This window comes from Oncorhynchus kisutch, linkage group LG24 (assembly GCF_002021735.2).
Source record: "Oncorhynchus kisutch isolate 150728-3 linkage group LG24, Okis_V2, whole genome shotgun sequence".
In the NCBI taxonomy this organism is placed as follows: Eukaryota; Metazoa; Chordata; class Actinopteri; order Salmoniformes; family Salmonidae; genus Oncorhynchus; species Oncorhynchus kisutch.
Window position 1 is genome coordinate 10,683,785 of NC_034197.2, and position 26,488 is coordinate 10,710,272.

At 41.5% G+C, this 26,488-nt stretch overlaps 2 protein-coding genes across 2 annotated transcripts; one reads left to right on the top strand and one right to left on the bottom strand.

Moving 5' to 3' along the window:
• The first annotated feature begins 711 nt into the window (after positions 1 to 711).
• On the top strand, positions 712 to 22,151 carry LOC109869050 (ganglioside-induced differentiation-associated protein 1-like 1). The gene is made up of 6 exons (XM_020458884.2): positions 712 to 1,082; positions 6,092 to 6,284; positions 11,268 to 11,441; positions 15,371 to 15,465; positions 16,632 to 16,746; positions 18,298 to 22,151. The coding sequence occupies exons 1-6, from the start codon at positions 900 to 902 to the stop codon at positions 18,639 to 18,641; spliced, it is 1,104 nt and encodes a 367-aa protein (XP_020314473.1). The 5' UTR covers positions 712 to 899; the 3' UTR covers positions 18,642 to 22,151.
• On the bottom strand, positions 21,865 to 24,507 carry LOC109869508 (fat storage-inducing transmembrane protein 2). Its single transcript, XM_020459701.2, has 2 exons — positions 24,060 to 24,507; positions 21,865 to 23,434 (listed from the first exon to the last, which is right to left on the bottom strand). The coding sequence occupies exons 1-2, from the start codon at positions 24,230 to 24,232 to the stop codon at positions 22,870 to 22,872; spliced, it is 738 nt and encodes a 245-aa protein (XP_020315290.1). The 5' UTR covers positions 24,233 to 24,507; the 3' UTR covers positions 21,865 to 22,869.
• Between the last annotated feature and the right edge of the window lie 1,981 nt (positions 24,508 to 26,488).

Sequence of the window (26,488 nt, forward strand, 5' to 3'; positions counted from 1 at the left end):
TTACATTGACTCTAAACTCGTATTGCTTCAATTCATATGATGCAACTCAAAACTTGAACTGCTGCCATTTACAGCCGCCGAATTTATCTTAGAACATTTCATATTCAGCACGACCCCTCATCTTTATTTGTGCCCTTAGCTGAACGCCACCTTGAGGCTTGCTTGGGATGCCAAGATTCCTGATTGCTCAGCCCTAGCATGTAAAATTCGCACCATCTACTGGCACAGATGAATCATTGCAATATTTGTGGATAAAAAAACCCACAACAAAAACACCTAAATTGCTCTATAAACGTGGAGTAATTGAGTTTATTATGAGTAAAGTGAGAAGGGTTAATGCAATTGATTCAATGCAGCTAAATTGCACAATCATTAGTTGGATTGGGGACCCTACACTGTAACCTGTTAAGACCTAAAAATACAATAAAATGCTTTTAATGCTTTTTAATCCAACTACCAATATTGGCCACCGTCCTTTTAAAAACAAAGACCTATCAATAACGGCTATCCTACACTCCTTCCTCATAGAGAGCACTTTGACCTTCTCGTAAAATGCACCCTCTCGTCACTGGCGCATGTTTGTGCGCGTGTGATGTAATAGTTTACACAATAATACAATTGTAAACGTATTCCCATGCTCGAGTAAATGGTTAACGTTGTGTGGATTACGCTATAACATTTTCTGCCAACGCAAGCGTTAAAGAAAGATATCTAGAATTCAGTACTGGGCGCTGTCCAAAATTGATGCTGCCGCGTCGCGTCGAATCTATGATGCTCTGTTCGTGGTGCTGAAATCCTTTGCGCTCTTGTTCTCTCTCCTTTTCTCTCTGTCCCTCCCTCCTTCCATCTCTCCTCTCTCCCTCCCCTGGTCCTCTCTCACATTCACAAAACCCTCTGTCATGGCGTCTTCCAACAATGTTACCCCCACCAACTGTAGCTGGTGGCCAATCTCAGCCATGGATGAAGACGGTGAAATAACAGATATGGAGAAAAGCGAAGAGCCAGCTATAGAGTCGAAACCTAGTTTCTCTAAAGACAAGCTTGTTTTGTATCACTGGACGCAGTCTTTCACCTCTCAAAAGGTAACACACCGACAGCATGAAAATGAAATGGAGGTGTTCCCGCTCTGTCTCTTACATATCATATCTGCTTTAGCTATATATTTTTTAATTCAATATATTAGATGTTTTATATATATACTGTTGTAGGCCTACACGTTTGTGTTATTTTTTTTATTTTACATTTTGGCAATATTTCTCATACGAGACGTTATGAAACCTCTGCATCATCAGGTGTGGACATTTTCCTCGACATTGAATTATACGAGATGGATAGGCTATAACTGTATTGGTGATCAATATCTGTTACATTCCAATGGATTCGGTGATTAGAAGACGGTGTCTAATTCTAACAAGGCATATGCTATGTTTGGACAATTTTCGCCTCATTCATGAGAAATCAGGCTACACCTCCTGTGGTCCAAAATATGACAATGTAAATAATTGATTGAAAGTGAGGTATCTCTGTGAAAAACAAACAAAATGCAACATTTCAACCTTCCCTGTGCCTTTCTCTCAATGTAGTGCATATGTTGTTCAAAAATCTATTCATAGACTTGGCCATTTTTATTCCAATAGTATATAGGGCCCATCGTGAGCCTTTTTGATACAGATACCTTTCTCTAATGAGGGGTATACTACAGGATCAAGAGTTAGCCAGCTAACTAGCCTAAATATTCTTGATATAACTTTTTACATACACAGAGTGTACAGTAGGAACACTTCATATATCTGGCATGGACTCTACAAGGTGTGGAAAGCGTTCCACAGGGATGCTGGCCCATGTTGACTCCAATGCTTCCCACAGTTGTGTCAAGTTAGCTGGATGTCTTTTGGGTGGTGGACCATTCTTGATACACACAGGAAACTGTTGAGCATGAAAACCCCAGCAGTGTTGCAGTTCTTGACACACTCAAACCAGTGCACCTGGCAACTACTACCATACCGCGTTCAAAGGCACTTAAATCTTTTGTCTTGCCCATTCACCCTCTGAATGGCACACACACACACAATCCATGTCTCAATTGTCTCAAGTGGATTTAACAAGTGACATCAATAAAGGATCATAGCGTTCACCTGGATTCACCTGGTCTGTCTATGTCATGGAAAGAGTCCTTAGTGTTTTACAAACTCAGTGTATATTACGCATTTTGAATATAGAGACATAATTGTTTTGTTTTTTCCCAAATGCACATATAGTGAACGCAGGATCAACATTTAGCATCAATATGACATAGAAACATCATGCAATGAAGACAACATGTGGGCCAGTGTTGCTAGGCACCTGGTTAGACATCCGCTCTACACATCTGTTTGTATTGTGCTCAGCTAGCTTTGCTCCACTCCAAACCATTAGGTTATTGGCTCCAAACCACTCGGGGAGCTACTGCTGATCTGGTCCTGTTGTCACTCAACAGTAACAGTAAACATCATTTAAACGTCATTGTCGAGGGTTCCACTTAGAGAGGTTGCATTCCTTAACGTTTCGACAGTCCTACATCTTAATAGAGTAGCCTAAAACTGTCATTCGGCAAAGTGTACTATGTACAACTTGAGGTTGCTGTTAATGATGGTTAGGCGGCATTGGATTTGAGATAATGAACAGGGATTGTTAGGATACCCTGGTTCCTCTGTCCTCTCAGCACCAATATACAGTATGTGGCCAACAAACAGGCAAATGTGTTTTATATTTGAGTATGCCATAAAAAAAGTACATCAATTTATGTCCTCGCACAATTCACATGATCCATATAGGGATTTTGGTCAAACTAAGGAGGACTAAGACAGATGTCCAAGTCACTGCAAATATAGCTGAGACAGGCCAAAAAAATTGCTCTGTCATTGCATTAACCTGTACAAACCTGTCTTTCTTGATATCTTTAGAAAATCATCAATGTATGTAAACTATATCTCAATCTCTCATAATGTAGTTCATTTAATCATTGATCCACTTGACATACAGTAAATGATCGATTGTGCACAAGAGGAATGATATAGCATGAGTTTGATACCTTAAGGTTACGGCATCATCTGAAGCAATTGAAGAGAAATACTTCACTGTCTGTCATTCTTAACTGCTGCAGAAGGTTGGAGATTTACACCTTTGTCACTACAGTATACCCCAGAGCCTGTAAGTCTCTACTGCTAGATCTTATACAGTAGTCCACACTCGGATGTCAGTGAGTCCAACTCAGGTGTCAGTGGATCCCTGGGTCAGATAGAGAGATCTCTATCGCTATCTATGGTTCTGGTGGTTCCAACGCAGATGTCAGTGGTTATCAGTGACAGGGCCGATTACATAGCATATGAACACATCAGTTGAGGGCCTCTTGGAGGTCGGGGCACCGACAGATAGCATATTATGAGCACGTTGGTTGGGGACCCCCTGCATATGACGCTGCTGATTATTATCTATCCTATTGCCCTAACTACAGTGCATTTGGAAAGTATTCAGACCCCATGACTCGGCAGCACTCCACCATTCAGGCCTTTATGGTAGAGTGGCTAGACAGAAGCCACTGCTCAGTAAAAGGAACATGACAGCCTGCTTGGAGTTTGCCAAAAGGCACCTAAAGGACTCTCAGATCACGAGAAACAAGATTCTGTAGTCTGATGAAACCAATATTGAACTCTTTGGCCTGAATGCCAAGCGTCATGTCTGGAGGAAACCTGGCACCATCCCTAAGGTGGTGGCAGGGAATGGGAGACTAGTGGGAGACTATATAGATAGAGATTAATAGAGCAAAGTATGATGATGAAAACCATCTCTAGAGCGCTCAGGACCTCAGATTGAGGTGAAGTTTCACCTTCCAACAGGACAACGACCCTAAGCACACAGCCAAGACAGTGCAGAAGTGGATTCGGAACAATTCTCTGAATGTCCTTGAGCCAGAGCCCGGAATTAAACCTGATCGAACATCTCTCGAGAGACACAAGCTGAAAATAGCTGTGCAGTGACTCTCCCCATCCAACCTGACAGAGCTTAAGAGGATCTGCAGAGAAGAATGGGAGAAACTCCCCAAATACAGGTGTGCCAAGCTTGTAGCGTCATATCCAACTGACTCAAGGCTGTAATCACTGCCAAAGGTGCTTCAACAGAGTGTTTATTTTATTTAACTAGGCAAGTCAGACAAGAACAGTTAAGAACAATTCTTATTTTCAATGACGGCCTTGTTCAGGGGCAGAACGACAGCTCAGGGATTCGATCTTGTAACCTTTCGGTTACAAGTCCAACGCTCTAACCACTAGGCTACCTCAGAGTACTGAGTAAAGGGTCTGAATACTTACTGTATGTAAATGTGATATTGAAGTTTTTTATTTTCAATACATTTGCAAAAATGTAAAAAAAACTGTTTTTGCTTGGTCATTATGGGGTATTGTGTGTAGATTTTTTAAAATCCATTTTAGAATAAGGCTGTAACGTAACCAACCAAATGTGGAAAACGTCAAAGTGTCTGAATACTTTCCGATGCACTGTATATATACATATCTACCTCAATTACCTCACACCCCTGCACATCAACTCCGTACTGGTACCCCGTGTATATAGCCAAGTTATTGTTACTCATTGTGTATTTATGTTTTCTCTCTCTGCATTGTTGGTAAGGGCCCGGAAGTGAGCGGTTCACTGTTTGTTTACACCTGTTGATTACGAAACATGTGACAAATAAAATGTGATTTGAACACATCAGTTGAGGGGCCCTCTGGATGTTGGGGAATTTAGGAATTTAGCTTTAAAATGGCAACAAAATAAATGTTCTGCCCCATGGCAAAATGTGTAGAATTGCAGGAAATTTGCTTTAAATGAGGTGGGGGAATTTAGGAATTTAGCTTTAAAATTGCAAAAAAAAAACTGTGCTAGTATGGCCCTGGTCAGTGAGTTTATGATGAGGAGTTAATGTCAAGGTGCAATTAATAGTCTGGTTAGAAGAGTTAGATTGGTACATTTGCTGCAACCATATGATTGAGGAATATTTGTAATCTTTGAATCGTTGTTCTGGTTGAGTATATACCCTAATAATTCTCTACAGTCATCTACTTCAGCTACTGTTTAAGTTTCATGCTGTTACATAGGTAATCAGTGATGGGACTTGTTGCGGTTAAGTTGAGCAAGCTACAAGGTCTTCCTGTTCTGTCTCACGCACCAGTCTTCCTCCCTCTGTGCACAATAGCGTGGGGACAAGGTTACCCTGTACTAGACAGGGGTTGTAATAATTCCTAGGCTTGAACTTTTTAATCATTTGATGCACTCACACTCACACTTTGCGATGTTTTGTTATAATTTGTCTGGCCATGTACAGCAAACCCATGGCCCCCTCAACCTCCACAGTGTAATTCATATTCTTTCTACAAAGCCGTCTACGGAGCTTGGCATGGCTTTTAATAAGACACTGTAAATGGATACTGTCTGCCTCACAGAAGCCCTTTTAGTTCGTATTGAGCACAACAACACATCAGTATTTTGCTTGGGATTATGAACACAAAAGATAAAGGGGCCTACATCTGGATAGTGATGCATGAACGATACTTTTTCCTAAGGACTTATAACATCCTGTTTCATGCCTGTCTGTACTTGTGTAGAGCAGGCTTCTCTGCTCTAGGGCGTGCAGTTGGTTGGAAAGTAACAGATAATTGTTTCCTTTTAAAATTGTTTTCCAACAAAACATTGTACAAGTAGCAACAATACGCAAAATTGCGAAGGCAACTTCAAATTGTATTTCTTTATGTTAACCCATGTAGACCTGAAGGGATTTCCCTCTTAGATTCAGTTCACTAGCACATATTTGTAATAAGATTGTAATAACAAGGACCATCAAGAGTACTGATTGCGCAAAGCCACAAAAAAAACTGAATTGAGCTAAGAGATGAAGGTGTAACTTGTGTCTCTGAAGATGAAATGTAGATGTAACTTGTGCTTTTTGCTATGAGATGAACATGTCACTTGTGTCTCTGAAGATGAAATGTAGATGTCACTTGTGCCTTTTGCTATGAGACGAAGATGTAACTCGAGTGTTTCTCTGTGTGTCGTCCAGGTGCGTCTGGTGATCAATGAGAAGGGTCTGCTGTGTGAAGAGAGAGACGTAAGTCTCCCTATAGCCGAGCACAAGGAGCCCTGGTTCATGAGGCTCAACCTGGGAGAGGAGGTGGCCGTCTTCATCCACGGAGACACCATCGTCTCAGACTACAACCAGATTATAGAGTACCTAGAGGCTCATTTTGGGGGAGGTATTGCCTTTCAGACTACATGATCTTTTTCCTTTAAGATTACTTTAGGGTCTCTTTTCACCCATGATGTTACAGTAGTGACTGCATATCAAACAGTATACAACCAGGTCATAGCGATGGCCTACCTAGAGACTAACTTGGGGATGTACTGCTTTTCCGGGCTACTCATGTCTTTATTAGTAACCATAAACAGTATTCACCAGGTTATTGAATACTTACAAACGGAATTGTGAACAGTTGTGAACAGAGATACATCTAATTGGCCAATCTTGTGGTTCACTGCAGCTCAAGGATCAATGATCGTCCATGACATTAAGTCAGTGACTGGCTGGCGGCTGCATAGCAAAGAGTAGAGGCGTTTTGAGGTTTCTATTAAGGCATTAAGGTTGCTATTTTAATGTTCGTAAACCGTGTTAAGCTATTTTTTCAGCAGGGAAGTGTATTTCAACCCAGATACTGACTGTATTCTGTGCGCCATGTTTTTCTCAGTATATCACGTGTCCTATCATGGTCCTTTGGGTCATTTGCGGTGGTGGTTGTGGGTCGTTATGTAATGTCCCGAGAGAATGGTTCCAGTAAGGCCTGCATGGATACAGTATTTACCATGGCCAATGGATGAAGGACTTCCTCTTACTTCAGATCGAGACACTTCACACTCACCCATCCATGACAGAGAGGCTTGATGTTATAGAAGGCGACTATACTGATTTCAGATTTCAGTTGCAACAGATGTGCTCCAATGAATTCTCTCATGTCATTAACGTCCATTTGTAACTTTCAAGCTCTTATTTTATTTTAAACAGATGTAGCTATTTTTCTTTAATGACATTTTGATTATTTTCAGTTTATATTAATGTTCAATATGGCTGTTGAGTAGCAGATTTGTGTTCAGCAGGGAGCAGTGTAGCAAAGCATTTAGCATAGTATATGTCAGAGTAGTTTATCTGCCTGTTTCACTTGGTTGAAAAACTTTTTAGCCCTACTCAACACGACCCAGACCTCATGCTCATTTTAAAGAGGATGTGTCATCCAGCTGCTTGATTTACAGATATTGTCTCCAATTCTGTGTACTTTCTAATGCACCCTGCCAAAGGGGACTGGAGTTGGCCTAGGAAGTGTAGATGAAGCAGCAGAGAAAATCCTGTCATAGTAAAGGACAGGAAATCTAGTGCCAAGGACACTCAAGTTAGCCTATTGTTGAAATCCTACCTCTAGCAAGGTGAAATCCACTGCCATATCACTTACTATTTTATGGTAGCTAAGCACTAGCCTGACGCCTCACACTAAGTTCTTACGCTGTTCTGTCATTCGCTACAGACTTTAGTGTGAAACTGCCATCATTGAATGTCGTTTGTGTGACATCGTTTATGGTGAAAACAAAGTCATCAGCAATTGGATCGCCTCTAACCAATCACAGTATTAAAGCCAATTATGTACTTTGAAAACACCGCTTCAACCACGTGTTCTGGCCCAACCCATTCGTTTTCTGGGACCAATCAGACGCCATGAATGTGTTCGCATTCGGTAAAGGGTTGGGGAGAAATGCCGCGTTCAAAACAACTGGGAACTCTCCAACTTCAAACTTCACTGCGTTCAAGACAACTGCTAACTCTGAAAAAAACTAGCTCAGACTGGGATTGTTTTAAAAAAAACGGTCATCCAATTCAGAATTCCAAGTCGGAAACTCTGGCATCTTTCTATAGTTCCGACTTTCCGACTTGAAGATCAAATCAAATCAAATCAAATTTATTTATATAGCCCTTCGTACATCAGCTGATATCTCAAAGTGCTGTACAGAAACCCAGCCTAAACCCCCAAACAGCAAGCAATGCAGGTGTAGAAGCACGGTGGCTAGGAAAAACTCCCTAGAAAGGCCAATACCTAGGAAGAAACCTAGAGAGGAACCAGGCTATGTGGGGTGGCCAGTCCTCTTCTGGCTGTGCCGGGTGGAGATTATAACAGAACATGGCCAAGATGTTCAAATGTTCATAAATGACCAGCATGGTCGAATAATAATAAGGCAGAACAGTTGAAACTGGAGCAGCAGCACAGTCAGGTGGAAGTTGAAACTGGAGCAGCAGCATGGCCAGGTGGACTGGGGACAGCAAGGAGTCATCATGTCAGGTAGTCCTGGGGCATGGTCCTAGGGCTCAGGTCCTCCGAGAGAGAGAAAGAAAGAGAGAAGGAGAGAATTAGAGAACGCACACTTAGATTCACACAGGACACCGAATAGGACAGGAGAAGTACTCCAGATATAACAAACTGACCCCAGCCCCCCGACACATAAACTACTGCAGCATAAATACTGGAGGCTGAGACAGGAGGGGTCAGGAGACACTGTGGCCCCATCCGAGGACACCCCCGGACAGGGCCAAACAGGAAGGATATAACCCCACCCACTTTGCCAAAGCACAGCCCCCACACCACTAGAGGGATATCTTCAACCACCAACTTACCATCCTGAGACAAGGCTGAGTATAGCCCACAAAGATCTCCGCCACGGCACAACCCAAGGGGGGGGCGCCAACCCAGACAGGATGACCACAACAGTGAATCAACCCACTCAGGTGACGCACCCCCTCCAGGGACGGCATGAGAGAGCCCCAGCAAGCCAGTGACTCAGCCCCTGTAATAGGATCACTGGTGTCATGATCTGACCTCGTTTTTTTCCAGAGTTCCCAATTGTCTTGAAAGCACCATATGGTCATATCCAGACTCCTTGAGGAGGAAAATAAAGTTTGTGGGCGTGACGTAGCATTTTAGCAGAGCAAGGAGTCTGGGTAGCAAGGAGTCTGGGTAGCCAGGCAAGCTGAACCTTAATCTCTCTTTATGCACTCCTTATGCTTTCTCAGGGAGAATCTTGTTTTGGTATTTTGTCAGCAGTGTCCCATTTGCTTGCCATGTATCAGAGTAAGATGTGACTGGGCAGTAAAACATAGTGAGTTCAGTGGGTTCTCTCCAGTGCGACATTTTATTATGCCCCATCATCATGTTGGCACGAGGTGCAGCAGTGCTGTGGCTGTGTCCAAGCCAAGGCCATGCCCCTGTTTGTGTTCTGTCTGAGGATGGGTGCTTAGCGCTGCAGCAGAGCGCACCAGCAGCAGACCTCCAGAGCCAAGCCACGTACGGCCACAGCCATGCCCAAGTCGACCTGTTGGGCCTGGACTGATTAGTCAGCAGTCTGCCGGGTGCAGCTCCAGGCCTCCAGCTCCACCTTAAAGACACACAACCAGATTAACAGCACAAACTGGAATATCCCCGGGCACTTCCTGTGTCCCCACTCCCCGTCATCAGTCACAGCTTTCTGGCCAGCCCTCAGCAGCTCATAGCCTACCTAAACTAGCTCGTATCTTAATCTAAAGTAAAAACACATAGCTATTTGTTGATCTTGCGGAACGTTTGCTTCTGGTTCTGCATATTGGCCTATGTATCCCATTGTCAGAAACAGGGTTGTAGTTGAGCTTACTCCATTCACAGTAAAATCCCCCGTACACACCATTGTTAGGCTTTGTAAGTGGACTGTTGCACATAAAGTAAAGGCTGAAGTTGGTATACAGTGTTGTCTATTTATGTTACAGGCCTATATGTTAGAATGCTATATGGTCCTATGTGTTACAATGCATTCGGAGAGTATTCAGACCCCTCGACTTTTCCCACATTTTGTTACGTTACAGCCTTATTCTAATATAGAGTCTCCTTGGGTATGATGCTACAAGCTTGGCACACCTGTATTTGGGCAGTTTCTCCCATTCTTCTCCTCAGCTCTTCTCAAGCTCTATCAGGTTGGATGGGGAGCGTCACTGCACAGCTATTTTCAGGTCTCTCCAGAGATGATCGATATGGTTCGGGCCCTGGCTGGGCCACTCAAGGACATTCAGAGACTTGTCCCGAAAGCCACACCTGCATTGTCTTGGCTGTGTGCTTAGACTCGTTGTCCTGTTGGAAGGTGAACCTTCACACCAGTCTGAGGTCCTGAGCGCTCTGTAGCAGGTTTTCATCAAGGATCTCTCTGTACTTTGCTCCGTTCATCTTTCCCTCGATCCTGACTAGTCTCTCGGTCCCTGCCACTGAAAAACATCCGAAATACCATAATGCTGCAACCACCATGCTTCACCGTAGGAACGGTGCCAGGTTTCCTCCATCTTGGTTTCATCAGACCAGAGAATCTTGTTTCTCATGGTCTGCGACTCCAAGCGGGCTGTCATGTGCCTTTTACTGAGGAGTGGGTTCCGTCTGGCAACTCTACCATAAAGGCCTGATTGGTGGAGTACTGCAGAGATGGTTGACCTTCTGGAAGATTCTCCCATCTCTACAGAGGCACTCTGGAGCTCTGTCAGAGTGAGCATCGGGTTCTTGTTCACCTCCCTGACCAAGAACCTTCTCCCCTGATTGCTCATTTTGGCCGGGTGGCCAGCTCTAAGAAGAGTCTTGGTGGTTCCAAACTTCTTAATTTAAGAATGATGGAGGCCACTGTGTTCTTGGGAACCTTCAATGCTGCAGAAATGTTTTGGTACCCTTCCCCAGATCTGTGCATCGACACAATCCTGTCTCAGAGCTCTATGGACAATTTCTTTGACCTCATGGCTTGGTTTTTGCTGCTCTGACATGCACTGTCAACTGTGGGACCCTATATAGACAGGTGTGTGCCTTTCCAAATCATGTCCAATCAATTGAATTTACCACAGGTGGACTCCAATCAAGTTGAAGAAAGGATGATCAATGGAAACAGGATGCACTTGAGCTCAATTTCAAGTCTCATAGCAAAGGGTCTGAATACTTGTGTAAAAAAAGTACATTTGCAAAAAATGTCATTATGGGGTATTGTGTGTAGATTAATGAGGGGAAAATATATTTTAATCAGTTTTAGAATAAGGTTGTAATGTAACAAAATGTGGAAAAAGTTAAGTGGTCTCAATACTTTCCGAATGCATTGTATGTTTGGCTGTAAATACCTCTGTCTGTGTGTACCTGATTTCTTTTTAGAAACGGTGGCCCAACTAATTCCCGATGCTGACTCTCCACTCCACGAGCGTGTGCAGCAGTACCGTGAGCTGCTGGACGGCCTGCCCATGGATGCTTACACACACGGCTGTATCCTGCACCCAGAGCTCACCACCGACTCCATGATCCCAAAGTATGCCACCGCTGAAATACGTAGTAAGTCAAGTCAAGTTCAGTGTAACCATTTACAATTAATTGTAAAATATTCACATACAGTTGAAGTCGGAAGTTTACATACACACTAGCCAAATACATTTGAACTCTGTTTTTCCACAAATCCTGACATTTAATCCTAGGAAAAAATCCCTGTATTAGGTCAGTTATGACCACCACTTTATTTTAAGAATGTGAAATGTCAGAATAATAATAGAGAGAATTATTTATTTGAGCTTTTATTTCTTTCATCACATTCCCAGTGGGTCAGAAGTTTACATACACTCAATTAGTATTTGGTAGCATTGCCTTTAAATTGTTTAACTTGGGTCAAACGTTTCAGGTAGCCTTCCACAAGCTTCCAAAAATAAGTTGGGTAGATTTTGGCCCACTCCTCCTGACAGAGCTGTTGTAACTGAGTCAGTTTTGGCAAATCAATCCCAGGCCTCCTTGCTGGCACACGCTTTTTCAGTTCTACCCACAAATTTTCTATAGGATTGAGGTCAGGGCTTTGTGATGGCCACTCCAATACCTTGACTTTGTTGTCCTTAAGCCATTTTACCACAACTTTGGAAGTATGCTTGGGGTCATTGTCCATTTGGAAGACCCATTTGCGACAAAGCTTTAACTTCCTGACTGATGTCTTGAGATGTTGCTTCAATATATCCACATAATTTTCCTGCTTCATGATGCCATCTATTTTGTGAAGTGCACCAGTCCCTCCTGCAGCAAAGCACCCCCACAACATGATGCTGCCACCCTCGTGCTTCAAGATTGGGATGGTGTTCTTCGGCTTACAAGCCTCCCCTTTTTCCTCCAAACATAACAATGGCCATACAGCTCTATTTTGTTTCATCAGGCCAGAGGACATTTCTCCAAAAAGTAGGATCTTTGTCCCCATGTGCAGTTGCAAACCGTAGCCCGGCTTTTTTTTTATGGCGGTTTTGGAGCAGTGGCTTCTTCCTTGCTGAGCGGCTTTTAAGGTTATGTCGATATAGGACTCGTTTCACTGTGGAATTTGATACTTTTGTACGTGTTTCCTCCAGCATCCTTTACTGTTGTTCTGGGATTGATTTGTACTTTTCGCACCGAAGTATGTTCATCTCTAGGAGACAGAACGCGTCTCCTTCCTGAGCGGTATGACGGGTGCGTGGTCCCATGGTGTTTATACTTGCATACTATTGTTTGTACAGATGAGCGTGGTACCTTCAGGCATTTGGAAATTGCTCCCAAGGATGAACCAGACTTGTAGAGGTCTACAATTATAACTTCTTCAGAGATCCTGGCTGATTTCTTTGGATTTTCCCATGATGTCAAGCAAAGGGGCACTGAGTTTGAAGGTAGGCCTTGAAATACATCCACAGGTACACCTCCAATTGACTCAAATTATGCCAATTAGCCTATCAAAAACTTCTAAAGCCATGACATAATTTTCTGGAATTTTCCAAGCTGTTTAAAGGCACAGTCATCTTCGTGTATGTAAACTTCTGACCCACTGGAATTGTGATACAGATAAGTGAAATAATCTGTCTGTTAATTAACAATTGTTGTAAAAATTACTTGTGTCATGCACAAAGTAGATGTCCTAACTGACTTGCCAAAACTATAGTTTGTTAAAACTTCTTAGGGCTGCAATCCTGTTAACGGGATGATATGACAACAGCCAATGAAAGTGCAGGGCACCAAATTCAAAACAACAGAAATCTCATAATTAAAATTCCTCAAACATACATGTATCTTATACCATTTTCAAGGTAATATTGTTATTAATCCCACCACAGTGTCCGATGTCAAATAGGCTTTACAAACACCACAAACGATTATGTTAGGTCACCACCAAGCCAAAGAAAAACTCAGCCATTTTTCCAGCCAAAGAGAAGAGTCACAAAAAGCACAAATAGAGATCAAATTAATCACTAACCTTTGATGATCGTCATCAGATGACACTCATAGGACTTCATGTTACACAATACATGTATGTTTTGTTTGATAAAGTTCATATTTATATAAAACAATCGGAGTTTACATTGGCGCGTTACGTTCACTAGTTCCAAAAACCTCCAGTGATTTTGCATAGTCACATCGATTCAACAGAAATACTCATCATAAAGGAAGATGAAAATACAAGTTATACACATGGAATTATAGATATACCTCTCCTAGATGCAAGGCTGTTTCAGATTTTTTTTTACTTTACGGAAAAAGCAAATCATGCAATAATCTGAGACGCAGCTCAGAAAATAAATAACATTTTCTGCCATGTTAGAGTCAGCAGAAACCAGAAATCACATTATAAATATTGTCTTACCTTTGATGATCTTCATCAGAATGCACTCCGAAGACTCCTAGTTCCACAATAAATGCTTGATTTGTTCGATAATGTCCATTATTTATGTCCAAGTAGCTACTTTTGTTAGCGCGTTAGGTACAGATATCCAAACGCTCGTGCAGGTCCCGCATAACTTCGGACAAAAACTTCAAAAAGTTATATTACAGGCTGAAGAAACATTTCAAACTAAGTATAGAATCAATCTTTAGGGTGTTGTTATCATAAATCTTCAATAAAGTTCCAACCGGAGAATTCCTTTGTGTCTAGAGAAGCAATGTGGAATGCGCATGACCAGGAAATGGCTCTCTGCCAGTAACCTGACTCATCCAGCTCTTATTCAGGCCCACAACACAGTAGAAGCCTCATTCAAGTTTCTAAAGATGGTTGGAAGCCCTAGGAAGTGCAACTTCATCCATATCCCACTGTGAATTCAATAGGGCCTGGGTTGAAAATCGACCAACCTCAGATTTCTCACTTCCTGTTTGGATTTCTTCTCAGGTTTTTGCCTGCCATATGAATTCTGTAATACTCACAGACAACATTCAAACAGTTTTAGAAACGTCAGAGTGTTTTCTATCCAATACTAATAATACTATGCATATATTAGCAACTGAGACTGAGGAGCAGGACGTTTACTCTGGGTACCTCTGGGCACCTTTCATCCAAGCTACTCAAAACTGCCCCTTCAGCCATAAGAAGTTTAACAAGAAATTCGTGGAGTGGTTGAAAAACGAGTTTTAATGACTCCAACCTAAGTGTATGTAAACTTCCGACTTCAACTGTGGTATGAACTAAATTATTTTGAGATGTTTATTAGTAGACCACAAAAATGCATACATGCAAGGCACGTGCACATTGTAATAATATCATATTGAATATAAAGAGTTCATGATCCGCAATATCCCAAAACAAAATTAAAATGATATAATTATCCATTACCATTCAGCGTTCTCACAACATTTTCATGTTAACAGATTGTCATGAACCAAATTACGCTGTCCAGTTTCACCTTGTTTATAGTTAAAATCCATCAAATTGAATTGAAGCAATGTCATTCATTCTCTGTATGCGATATTAGGTCATTGAGTCCGCACTCAGTACATGAATCCTTACTTCATGGACGTGTTGTGTGAATCAAGGCTTGTCCAGCCAAAAGCCTGCAGTGGAATATATTAACCAGGAAACCCCATGCCCTGTGTTGATGTCTCTTAAATAAACTTGCTTTATTTGTTGTTTGAGGCGGCACACCAATGTTTATATTTAATCCGAGTCATTCATGTGTTTTATGAACAACATGCTATCGACTTATATCTCACACTTTATAACTGAAATGGGTTGTCCTTGGGAAATGCAGATTCATTGGGATCTCTATTTGTAAATTGTGTATTTCTAATGAATTATACTCTTGTCAACTAGGCACATATACACTTGATCATTTGCTGTTATTGAACATCAACTCTCTGCCTTTGGTACTGTTTTAGACTGACAGTTGTGGTGACAGAAGGGTTTATCAGAGGTATTTACTCCAGTAGTCACTAACTATTGTCTCTTATCTCACTATTTCATCCAGGAGTCACTGATGTCTCTGTCTCTCTGTCCTCAGGACACTTGACCAACGCTGCATCTGAGCTGATGAAGCTGGACCATGAGGAGCCCACTCTGACAGAGCCATACCTCTCCAAGCAGAAAAAACTCATGGTAAGACTGGCAGCATGGCACCACCAGACCGACCACAGGAGAAGCCTTAAAAGAGAGAAACATTACAGATGATTGTCACAATACAAACAATTGACCTTTCCGTTCACTCTAAATACCATGTGTGTGTGTGTGTGTGTATCTGTGTTTTAAAGGCATATAACAATTTCTTTAAATGAACATGGCCTTACAAGATTGTTAAGATGAGGTGATACTGTTCTTACTCAAATGAACTGGTCACATTGACAACTGTAAGCAATATGAGCTGTAGTGTACATTTCTATTACACAGAGCATCTCCAAAATGGTTGTTTTTGACAATGTTTCAGTGTGATGTAGGATAGATATTGCGCAATTACCCCAAGTGATTGTGTCTGGTTCTATGTTAGTTCTTTGTTGACCCATAATATATCAACATGAATAGCTGCTACTGCCAGGGCCAACCTGCTGGCTAAAACAAATGGTTTCCCTTTAATGGCTTGGCTCTTCCTATCTTTAGTCAGTACTTATATAAAAATATGTTTATTTACCACTGTTGTTACCACTGTTACAAATAGGTTTATTTTCCTCTGTTATTGTTTTCCAAGGGGACACAGACATGATTAGTTACTTGCTTGTGCCAGACGATGACATAGCACATGATAAACTGGTAGGTCTTCTGTTGAGACCAGTGTCTCGGCGGATGTTGTCCATGTATGTTTCATGTGATCTTCCAAGAGGTATTGGCCCGTGAGAGGCTATCCATGGTGTGAGACTGAATATAGGCTGGAGATGGAGATGGGTTTCACATACACTATATATACAAAAGTATGTGGACACCCTTTCAAATGAGTGGATTTGGCTATTTCTGCCTCACCCGTTGCTGACAGGTGTATAAAATTGAGCATAAACCATGTATTCTCCATAGACAGACATTGACAATAGAATGGCCTTACTGAAGAGCTCAGTGACTTTTAACGTGGCTCCGTCATAGGATGCCATCTTTCCAACAAGTCAGTTGGTCAAATTTCTGCCCTGCTCGAACTGCCCCGGTCAACGGTAAGTGCTGTTATTGTGAAGTGGAAACGTCTAGGAGCAAAGTGGTAGGCCACACAAGCTCACAGAATGGAACCGCAGAGAGCTGAAGCGCGTGTACTGTATTGTGATATAGGATTACTCTTGTGCTCACAGGCAAAAATATTGGACCATGACAATGTCAGCTACCTGAAGAAGATCCTTGGCGAGTTGGCGATGGTACTAGATCAGGTGGAGGCCGAGCTAGAAAAGAGGAAAATCGAGTATAAAGGTAAGGGGAGATTATTGTCCCCCTCAATGAAATCGGGGAGGGGACTGTGGACCTGCCTCTGTCCATATGATTGTCAGACACAATATCTCAGACAGCGCTGGCCTGATTTTGACGAAACTTGGGTGAATGATGTGTCTTGCCATGGCGATCCGGTATTTACAGAATTACACTCATTGGCCCAAGGCGGAAGATATAGTAATTAACTGAAATTTGTTAGTTACATGGGGTGGGGCCCATTTGTGGGGGACGCCATGTTTACTGTTGCCATGTTATTTATGTTTATGTCCTTCAGTTCAGACATTACCAAACATATTCTGTTTCATTTTCCTAGTCTGGTTCCAGATCTGTTCTATCTTGCCAACTACAAATACAGTGGCAAGAAAAAGTATGTGAACCCTTTGAAAATACCTGGATTTCTGCATAAATTGGTCATAAAATTTGATCTGATCTTCATCTAGGCGATAACAATAGACAAACACAGTCTGCTTAAACTAATAACACACAAACAATTATACATGTTCACGTCTTTATTGAACACACCATGTAAACATTCACAGTGCATGGTGGAAAAAGTATGTGAACCCTTGGATTTAATAACTGGTTGACCCTCCTTTGGCAGCAATAACCTCAACCAAATGTTTTCTGTAGTTGCAGATCAGACCTGCACAACGGTCAGGAGGAATTTTGGACCATTCCTCTTTACAAAACTATTTCATTTCACCAATATTCTTGGAATGTCTGGTGTGAACTGCTCTCTTGAGGTCATGCCACAGCATCTTAATCAGGTTGAGGTCAGGACTCTGACTGGGCCACTCCAGAAGGTGTATTTTCTTCTGTTGAAGCCAGTCTGTTGTTGGGTCATTGTCCTGTTGCATCACCCAACTTCTGTTGAGCTTCAATTGGCAGACAGATAGCCTAACATTCTCCTGCAAAATGTCTTGATAAACTTGGGAATTAATTTTTCTGTCAATGATAGCAGGCTGTCCAGGCCCTGAGGCAGCAAAGCAGACCCAAACCATGATGCTCCCTCCACCATACTTTACAGTTGGGATGAGGTTTTGATGTTGGTGTTGCTATGCCTTTTTTTCTCCACACAGTGTTATGTGTTCCTTCCAAACAACTCAACTTTAGTTTCAACTCTCCACAGAATATTTTGTCAGTAGTGCTTTGGAACATCCAGGTGGACCTTGGCAAACTTCAGACCTGAGCAATGTTTTTTTTCTTTCTTCCGTGTCCTCCCATGAACACAATTCTTGTTCAGTGTTTTACGTATCTTAGTCTCGTCAACAGAGATGTTAGCATGTTCCAGAGATTTCATAGGTCTGTAGCTGACACAACCTCAAACTATGTTTGTCTATTGTTGTGATGAAGATCGGATCAAATTTGAAGACCAATAAATGCAGAAATCCAGGTAATTCCAAAGGGTTCACATACTTTTTCTTGCCACTGTACTATGGTCATATAAGAGTTGACAAGACAGCACACATATCTGGGACAAGGCTACTTCATACCACTCTGCTACAGTATGATGTTTTCTTTTCCCTTTGGCAGGTCAAAAGTGTGAGTTGTGGCTATGTGGACCTGAATTTACACTAGCTGATGTCTGCCTGGGAGCCTTGTTGCACAGGCTTAAGTTCTTGGGACTCTCAAAGAAATACTGGGAGGACGGCAGCCGACCCAACCTCCAGTCCTTTTTCGAGCGGGTGCAAAAACGCTATGCTTTCCGCAAGGTTTTAGGCGACATCCACACAACCCTCCTGTCAGCAGTTCTACCTAACGCATTCCGAATGGTAAAAAAGAAGCCGCCATCTTTTTTCGGGGCCTCTTTCCTCATGGGCTCTCTGGGAGGGATGGGATACTTTGCCTATTGGTTTTTAAAAAAGAAATATGTGTAGTGAACGCCCCCACCTCCTTGTGTTAAATGTCTGTGTATTTGTGTGATGTTTCAACTTTTCTGTAATGTTTTACGACAGCAGGAAAATATGAATCTATATAGAGAACACTATTACTTACCTGGGTGAACAAAGAATATACAAACATTCCATACACAAAGGAATTCTTAACAGCAATTTTTTCTGGTATTCAATGCCTTCATCTATTTAATTTCTGGTCTATCGATCAACATGTTACTTTCTCATTAGCTCATTTTGGAGACATGCTTTAGGTTCAGTTATATTGAATTATGGTCATATTCCCAACACATGAGAGAGCCAGACATGTTTTGACATTGCATCACCATACCCAAAGTGGGGCTCATCCACAACCTGCATGTACTAGAGTTTTATTAAAGGGATATTTCTGGATTTTGACAATGAGGTCCTTTATCTACTTCCCAAGAGTCAGATGAACTTGTGGATAACATTTTTATGTCAACGTGTCCAGTATAATGGAAGCTTGAGTTAGTTTCGCGAGCCAATGCTAACTAGCGTTAGCACAATGACTGGAAGCTAACAGACACCATTAGACTTCCAGTCATTGCGCTAACGCTAGCAAGCAATTGCACTCACGCTAGTTAGCAACTTCATTCAAACTGTACGCAGCGACATAAAAATGGTATCCACGAGTTCATCTGACTCTGGGGAAGATGATAAAGGGCCTTATTGGTTACATCCAGAAATATCCCCTTTAATACAATTTTCCATCATTGTTTTGGCATTCACCTATTGCCCTTCACTCCTCTGTTGGCCTGGGGTTTCCGTTATTAAAGCCCAGTCAATTGACATGATGAACACTGATACTGAACTTCGGATACTTCCTGTGCTGCCAAAAACTGCCAGATGAGACGTTAGGATAGCAAGACGTCCAGTCAGTCCCAATTAGCTCCCTATCCCTTGGCCATAACTCTTGTTTGCAGATCTGTAAGCTCCACGACGACACTGCTTATACCTACCCAGACCCTTCAGATATGCAAACATTGGGCCAGAGGGAATGGTTCGGGAATGATTTGGGATCGGTTGAACCAACCAAATATAGACACTACCTTTAGAGCACCATGAAAACATATGCGCATCCATTCATTCATTAATAAAAGGTGATTCTCATTTCTCACACCACAGCTTTGAACTGATCATAAACTGATCCTTGAAAGTCAGAGGTATGATGGAGAAATACTAAAAGGCTAAATTGAGCCCTCCGCAATTTTGAGCGGGGAATCAGTCAGTGGCCTTTAACAGTGCCCCTATAGAGTGCTTATGAAATTCTACATTGTTCAGTTAAATAATCACATGGATAGCTGACATTTTTTTGATTCCAGTTCAGCTAACTAACCTTTTTGTTTATTTTGTTATATGACTGGTATAACTAGGTATTTAAACTTAAACTTCTAAAACCTAAACCTCTTATAAAACCCCACTCTGGAGTCTGACTGAACTATACAATGTTCCCCTCTATTCAGGAGTGCTAGCATGTACACAGACGAATGTGGAACGTTAGCAGGGTTTGCATTGTATGATTACAAGGATTTATTTATATTTAAATGAGGTCGGGGTAAAAAAGAAACACAGGACAAGATGCAACACAGGAAGCTCCAGTTCTGTTTTTCAACAGAACCAGAATCTCTTTCTCAAAAGTCTTTCCTCACGTCCTCTACCTCCCTCCTTTTCAAAATGTCAGAGGGAATCGAGGAGACAGGAGAGCATTTAACGAGAAGAGCTGAGGAATCTTGGATCTTCAGCTCTATTTCAATTGCTTAAACATCCGTCCACTCCTTGTCAAGGCATGGGAAACAACTGAGAAATATACTTTTTCTTTTCAAGGTGTTTTGAGGAAGAGAAAAAACTTGAGATTCATTCACTTTGAGTGAACAGAGTAACTGTGCAGATGGTTGTTAACAGACTGCGTGGCTGATACTACTGCGTACTACTGAGATGGGGCTTGGAAGAGGATTCTGAACCAAAGACAATGACCAATGTTTCATTAGCAATGTGTCAGCTGTGTGGGATATCTATGTCCTAAATTGCACCCTGTTCGCTATGTAGTGCACTCATGTTGACAAGGGCCCATATGGCTCTGGTCAAAACTAGTGCACTAGGTAAGGAATAGGGTGCAATTTTTGGCTTTGGCCCTACCTAATGGTTTCACTTTTATTACTTCTCAAGACACACTTGGGGCCGGTTTCCTAGACACAGATAAAGCCTAGTCCCGTACTAGCATACTCAATGGAGAATCTTCATTAAAATAACTGTTTAGTTTAGGACAAGGTTTAGGTTTATTCTTTGTCTGGGAAACCAGACCTACAAGTTTGTCTGAAAACTGGAAGTTGAGAAGTTACAGTTCATCATCACGTTTGTGTTTGTTGGTGACAAAAAAAAAAATTCTGTGCAGAAGAACTGTAAAAACAAAATGATTCACAATATGTTGAGCTTTGGAGATCTATATAATGGAAAGAACATGACTCCAGCAGTCACTTGTACTAGAACAATAACATAAAATGGCACAGGTCTGAATATTTTAAGTTGAAGCTGTTTTTAAAGTTGGAAGTAAGCAAGGTAACACATTTGACAGTTTGCCTAGTACTCAACTTATACATACATTGTCTTTCATTATTAGCCATACAGTAGTTTAACACAAGTGTCTACAATCCACTTCATTTTGTTTTTTCTTCTTGCACTATTGTGGCTTCTCCTGGGACTTTCACTGACACATAAACTGTAACACTGTCTGGGTGAAATGTCAGAGACCAATTGAGAAATCACTTTTCCATAACCAGCCTATCATTGTCAAGGCTTGTAGATGTTTCATTAGAACAAGCACCATTGTCACCGATAATTATCTACTTCTTACAACTGAAAAATGAATCCCTGCAAATAAGGTCTGTAATTCATATGGCTCACAGAACTCTCGAGACAATGAATTCATCAAGTTGAGTACTCTTAGTCATTATTTTTGGGCATATTACACAATAGTATTTCTTATTTTTATAAACAGTGCATTCTAAATAAATGCATATGTTTGTTCATAAGCCTTAATTTCTTCAGTTGCCATCAACAAAAAAATGTATTATGAAATTGAAAAAGAAATTGGAGAATATAAACTTATTTCAACACTTAAATTGAATGTAATGTATTTTCTCTATTCGTTTATAATATTTTTTTCTCACAATCAAAACAGACAATATCCTCATTGTTAAGAAGTTTATTTGAATGCACAGTCATGCAATCTACTTAAAATACAATTAAATTCGCAATAAATGTACTTGTACATCATACTCAATATTCCATGTCCCTAGGTAGTGCTGAGAATAAACAAATGCACCTATAGCTAGTAGTAGCATTGATATGATTAGAATCCTTTGGTTCTGGAAAGAATTGTGTGTTGTCCTTAATAATTTGTATAACAAAATGAAATAGCTAGGCTACAATTTTGGCTGACTGTATTTCGGCCTTATGAATAAAGCAATGCTGATTGAGAGCTGCTGAACATTTGAGACATCTGGCAATCTGTACAACTAGCTCCAGAACTGATCTCATTTTTATTTGGAGGGTTGTGTGTTACAATCATTTTGTAGGCAAACCACAATACCTTACCTTCAAAATACCTTACAGATCAGCCTTACAGTATCTCGTTGTAAATGTAGTGTTCACTACATTTGCCATTGATAAACAAATTAAGCTACTTTATACATTTCTCTACAATAAATATTTCCACACAAATAAAACATTTGAAGCCAAAAACGTAAAACTAAAAATTACACCATGACCACCAGAGTGGGGTGAATTATTATTATTTTCTTCAGGTTTGGGTGAATTCCTTTTTCAATTCAGGAAGTAATGGTATGGACCCCATCTCTGGAGAAGACTAGCTAGCTGATAGGCCTGAACCGAGACGTCAACGCCATGCACTGCAATGATCTCAGATTACTTCAGAGTCATTTTAAGAACACCAGCTGCCTACGGCCACATAGGGAGTAGGGACTGCATGCAAACCAACCCCGGACCCCTGTCCAAAATTACCCTTCTGAAGGAAAGACAACTTTAAATAGCAACAACGGTCAACACTGACCCTCAGAAGAATGTCAATGTTTTTAAATGTAATGTTTTGAAGGTGCCAAACGTTGCAGAGCCACACAGGAGTGCGGGAGTAGGATGTTTAGCCTAGTACTAAGTAGTGCTGATTTTAAGCGAGTCAACTCTGCTTTGTGGGCTTAAGTGGAAGACCAGGCGATAAGGGCTTTGGATACCATACCCGATACGTGACAAACCATGCCAGAATTCCAAAAACAGTCCCGAGACCGTTCTGCCAGAAATTATGAAAATACACAGAGGTACACATAAACATCCATATCCAGATGAATACTATTCCATTAAGGGACACATATAACAGATCAAGAACAATGTTCCGATTCCTCTCCATGGTAGCCATAGGTGCCATTTCTTCAGCAATGATAAGTGCAGAGTACGAGAGAATGAACGAGTGTCCTGAGATGTCATAGCCGTCCCATTGACCCCCAGCATTCCTGCATCTCCACTTTGTGGTGAATTCTTTATGAGGGACTTGATCCCTGTGGCATGTACCTGTGGCATCTTCAATGTAGAAGAAGGTCTCGGTGAAGATGTACCAAATGGCTGTGGCCACCACCAATGAGCTCATTCGCCGGAGGGCAAAGGTCAAGCTGTCTTTGTAGTATATGAGGAAGATGAATGGGGTCAACAGCAATAAAGTCCAGCCCCAGGACACTTTGACAAAATACCTGAAAGAGATATAGGAAGTGGTCATGTAAGATGTAGCACAGACCGTTGATAATCAGACTACACAGGCAAACTTGCTTGCTGACAAGTGTCTAGCCGTATGTAGGGTTTTCACCCATTACATTCGCCCACATTTGGCTCCGTGTAAACTCCAATGTGGTGTTGTAACGTTAAGAAAACGTCAATAATCATTGCTTTCTAAACCTGTGTTTATATGCCCCTTCAAATAAAAAAGCCAGTTACTGTTAATGTTAAGTGTAGGCATCGGGACTATTAACAAAATTCCCCATGTCAGTAGATACTATACTATAGCTATCGCTAAAAGTATTTAACGTTAGTGTTTATGAATGGGGTAAGAGACATTGGGTAAGTGGTTGTAGTTAGCTAACCTCTATGTTGCTCCTCCTTGTATTGTAACGTTAAATAAATACGAAAAGACGAACTGGGGTAGTAAGTTAGCTAACTCGCCTGTTTAACTGAGTAACTGGCGTTTGGCCCTAGTCGTGGCTGTGCTCGCAAGGGTTTGACACTTCGCAAGCTAACGTTACCTAGCTAGCGAGCTTTCTACAGTTAGCAAGCTTTCTTTATATAGTTTGCTAACCGGTAGCGTTAGCTGACTCTACTTACATATTGAGAACATTTCTGCTGTTGCTAAAATATGTATCCGGGACGAGCTGTGTCGACTTGACAAGGGATCCCACCATGGAAAGAACCAAGAAAGTCCACGGCAATTTAAGACGGACAAACGGTATCCTCCAAAGTGCCACAAACTTGTTCACGATGATATCCACGTCTACCATGTTGCCACTTGGAACGATAATGGCTGATGGCGGTCTAATGAATGAGGGGATTGGTATGGTACACCGTGACAGCAGCCCTCTCTAGACAATGAACTCTATGAGCGTTTCGTTTCAGCATTTCTCCAAAAGTATACATTGATTTGAATAAGTAGACCATTTGATTAATGGAGAATGGTGGGATGGGGAACAAGTTACTTTTTTGTAATTTTTCATAAATCGCATGTTCAGAGTACGGTTTCAAAGTTACAAAGACAAGGGCAAAAGCTTCTTCTTCTTCTATGAGGTTCAACGGCAGTTGGCATCCAATTTGTTGCATTACCGCCACCTACTGGACTGCAGTACAACTCCCTTATACTTTGCTTGAAAAAAAAAATGTACTAAATAAATACCCTTCTAACACTACACTCACTAATCTCAAAATGATATAAAATACAAATAACACCACCCTCAAATCAAATCAAATTTTATTGGTTACATACACATGGTTAGCAGATGTTCATGGAGGGTAGAAAAATGCTTGTGCTTCTAGTTCCGACAATGCAGTAATATCTAACAAGTAATGTAACAAATTCACAACATCTACCTTATACACACAAATGTAAGGGATGAATAAGAATGTGTACATATAAATATATGGATGAGCGATGGCTGTGCAGCATAGGCAAGATTCTGTAGATGGTATAGAACAGTATATACTGTACATATGAGATGAGTAATGTAGGATATGTAAACATTATTAAAGTTGCATTATTTAAAGTGACTAATGATAGGTTTAGGCAAGATGCAGTAGATGGTATAGAACAGTATATACATATGAGAAGAGTAATGTAGGATATGTAAATATTTTTAAAGTGGCGCTATTTAAGGTGACTAGTGATACCTTTATTAAGTCCATTTATTATAGTGGCAAGAGATTTGAGTCTGTATGTTGACAGCAGCCTCTCTATGTTAGTGATGGCTGTTTTAACAGTCTGATGGCCTTGAGATAGAAGCTGTTTTTCAGTCTCTTGGTCCCAGTTTATATGCACCTGTACTGACCCCGCTTTCTGGATGATAGCGGGGTGAACAGGCAGTGGCTTGGGTGGTTGTTGTCCTTGATGATCTTTTTGGCCTTCCTGTGACATCAGGTAATGTAGGTGTCCTGGAGGGCAGGTAGCTTGTCCTCGGTGATGCGTTCTGCAGACCGCACTACCCTCTGGAGAGCCTTGCGGTTGTGGGCGGAACAGTTGCTGTACCAGGCGGTGATACAGCCTGACAGGATGCTCTCGATTGTGCATCTGTAAAAGTTTGTGAGTGTTTTTGGTGACAAGCCAAATTTCTTTAGCCTCCTGAAGTGCCTCCTTCACCACGCTGTCTGTGGGGGTGAACCATTTCAGTTTGTCCGTGATGTGTACGCCGAGGAACTTAAAACTTTCTACCCTCTCCACTACTGTCCCGTCGATGTGGATAGGGGGGTGCTCCATCTGCTGTTTCCTGAAGTCCACGATCATCTCTGTTTTGTTGACGTTGAGTGAGACACCACACTCCAAGGGCCTTCACCTCCTCTCTGTAGGCAGTCTCGTTGTTGTTGGTAATCAAGCCTTCCACTGTAGTGTCGTCTGCAAACTTGATGATTGAGTTGGAAGCGTGCATGGCCACGCAGTCATGGGTGAACAGGGAGCCCCAGTGTTGAGGATCAGCGAGGTGGAGATGTTGTTTCCTACCTTCACCACCTGGGGGCGGCTCATCAGAAAGTCCAGGACCCAGTTGCACAGGGTGGGGTCGAGACCCAGATTGGAGGGTACTATGGTATTAAATGCAGAGCTGTAGTCAATGCACAGCATTCTTACATAGGTATTCCTCTTGTCCAGATGGGATAGGGCAGTGTGCAGTGTGATGGTGTCAGTGGACCTATTGGGGCAGTAAGCAAATTGGAGTGGGTCTAGTGTGTCAGGTAGGGTGGACGTGATATGCTCCTTGACAAGTCTCTCAAGGCATTCAGCACATAATCTCATACAGGATAACTTATATACAGTGGGGCAAAAAAGTATTTAGTCAGCCACCAATTGTGCAAGTTCTCCCACTTAAAAAGATGAATTTTCATCATAGGTACATTTCAACTATGACAGACAAAATTAGAAAAAAAATCCAGAAAATCACATTGTAGGATTTTTAATGAATTTATTTCCAAATTATGGTGGAAAATAAGTATTTGGTCAATAACAAAAGTTTATCTCAATACTTTGTTATATACCCTTTGTTGGCAATGACAGAGGT